This window comes from Chenopodium quinoa, unplaced genomic scaffold (assembly GCF_001683475.1).
Source record: "Chenopodium quinoa cultivar QQ74 unplaced genomic scaffold, ASM168347v1, whole genome shotgun sequence".
Taxonomy (NCBI): domain Eukaryota; kingdom Viridiplantae; phylum Streptophyta; class Magnoliopsida; order Caryophyllales; family Amaranthaceae; genus Chenopodium; species Chenopodium quinoa.
This window is the reverse complement of record NW_018745286.1, coordinates 4,264,165-4,266,441: the sequence shown is the minus strand read 5'-3', so window position 1 is coordinate 4,266,441 and position 2,277 is coordinate 4,264,165. Positions and strand designations below refer to the sequence as shown.

The 2,277-nt window shown below is 34.5% G+C and overlaps 1 protein-coding gene across 1 annotated transcript; it reads left to right on the top strand.

Annotated features, from left to right (window-relative positions):
• The first annotated feature begins 330 nt into the window (after positions 1-330).
• On the top strand, positions 331-2,011 carry LOC110712069 (calcineurin subunit B type 2-like). Its single transcript, XM_021890491.1, has 5 exons — positions 331-489; positions 604-700; positions 1,662-1,771; positions 1,820-1,850; positions 1,935-2,011. The coding sequence occupies exons 1-5, from the start codon at positions 331-333 to the stop codon at positions 2,009-2,011; spliced, it is 474 nt and encodes a 157-aa protein (XP_021746183.1).
• Positions 2,012-2,277: the final 266 nt, after the last annotated feature.

Sequence of the window (2,277 nt, the reverse complement as noted above, 5' to 3'; positions counted from 1 at the left end):
TGTCCTTTGAACCCTAATTGGGGAATTCGTCTTCCCCACTATAAATAGTGGGGCAAATCTCATTTATTACGGATCAACAAATTAAAAACACAAATCCCGAGCAATATTTAATTGCAGAATTCTCCAAATCAGCGAGAAGTATTTACTATTCCGTTCTTTTACCTTAGACGTATTCTAACTTGATCTTCGGAGGCGGAACTCCACCCCCCAGCCGAAGTCTCCGTGATTTTGCAGGTACAGACGTCGTATCGCGCATTCTAGGAATTGTGTATGGGGTTTATTTTGATTTTCTCTTATATTTTGTAAAATGCTAAATTTTGTCATGATTCAATGAAATATGATATATGCTATTGTTTTAATATAGTCAATAAGCAAGAGAGAGTTTCTTTGTATCAAAGATTTTGTCAACTTGATCGGACTGCCAAAGGTTTTATTTCATCCGATGAATTTATGTCTGTGCCGGAGTTTGCAATGAACCCTTTCGCTGAGGTATAGAGTGTGTAGATTTTGAGATCATACTCGTGTTGCCTGTGATGAATTAACTGTTGATTAGGATTTTTTCGCGGAATTGATGTTATGAATTCGTGGTGTGTCTTTATGTAGAAGTTGCTGAAGATGGTTGATGGTTTAAATTTTAAGGATTTTGTTGCATTCTTATCTGCATTTAGTGCCAAAGCAAGCATTGAGCCAAAAGCTTCCCGTAAGTTTTCGATTTTGATCTGATAGATTTATGTTTATCGGGGATTGCTAATGGTTATCTCAATTAGTTGTTGTCTTCATCTTCAAGGAAAGAGTGCAACTAACCTCATAATTGTGATTGTTCTGCTGCTTGAGTAATATCTCAGTCTTTGTAAATGGAATAAGGTCCGGTCAACATTATGGCTAGCAGAACAGCCTATCCTGTTTTTTTGAGTTAATTTTAAAAACCTGATGGGCTGTATGATTGTATCCTTCCTGTTTTTGTTTACTTTAGGATTGCATATGGATTGAAATATTGTTTTTTGAGAAGAAGGATTTTACTTTGCGGGGCCAACATATCATAGGGGTTTTGTAAGTTGACTAGTGATTTTCATCGTTAAGATATTATACATAATTAGAATGACACCAAGTGAATACCATGGCTTCCACCCATGGCTGAGGTGACAATCTGGCACCCTTTGTATAAATTTTTAGACAATAAATCTTTAAGAGCTAAGAGCCAAAGACTCAATTAACATTATTTCTTCCTGGAACCAGCTTCTATTTACTTTGCCTTTGTGAGGCCAAGAATTTGTGGCACGTTAGTAGACCTCAAATTTTGAAATAAGTTGTTGTAGACCCCAAATGATGCAATTAAAATGTACTGAGGAAGTAAAAGAAAATTAGTAAAAAGAAAGATAAATCCTTTTTGTTTATAGATGTGTAGTTAAGTATTTGAGAATCTGGTTAGATTATCAGTCATTGAGTTAATCAGTGACTATCACCTTATCTTAATGTGTGATTATTTTGTAGATTCTCTCTCCCTCTTCTCCTTTAAATCCTTTAAAGGAATGATTATTAACTCTTATGTGGTACTTGTATTAATGCCCCTTTCAACATAACAATTTGTTAAATGACACCTGTGTAAGCTCCAAATTTCAGTGAGTAGCTATAGTAAACAAATTCTCTTGTCTCTTTTGCAGTTATTTTCAGGGTTTATGACTCGAATGGCAATGGGAAGGTGACTTTCAATGACGTTATAGAAGTGCTTAGTGATATGACTGGTTCATTCATGACTGCTGAGCAAAGAGAGGTATGGGCAGTTTTACAACTACATTCATTCTTTGCTTTTTATACATAGTTCATGTGGTTTGATACAAATGACATGACCTGTATAAAATTTCCAATGGTGAAAACTACTAAAGATAGTTGGCTTAATTTAACAGAACTTTTTTTTCTGTTTTATTCTTTACCAGTTACTTTTCCATTGCACGATGACCATTCTAGTTCAACAGAAACATTTAAAAAGCAAATGATGAATGACATTGGTTGAGCTGGGTAACAACTCCCCTTCCTCCCCTTCTCTCAAGTCTCAATATAGTGATAAGATGTCAAGCAAGAACTAAGTATACCAGAATATAGGAAAAATATTATCTTGTAAATAAAGAATTCATAATGTTGCCTTATGTCTGTAATGGTGGAAGGAGTTTATATGAGATGGGTAAAGAATAGGTTTTTTATTGCTTTGCAACAAATAAAAGTAGAACATGTTTATATTACGTCATTTGATTTAGTTGATAGATTGCTCAATAGTAACGC

Coding starts and splice junctions, on each gene's coding strand:
- LOC110712069 (XM_021890491.1), top strand. CDS start 331: ATGAAATATGATATATGCTATTGTTTTAATATAGTCAATAAGCAAGAG. Junction 490..603: donor CAATGAACCCTTTCGCTGAG/GTATAGAGTGTG, acceptor GTCTTTATGTAG/AAGTTGCTGAAGATGGTTGA. Junction 1,851..1,934: donor TGATACAAATGACATGACCT/GTATAAAATTTC, acceptor ATTCTTTACCAG/TTACTTTTCCATTGCACGAT.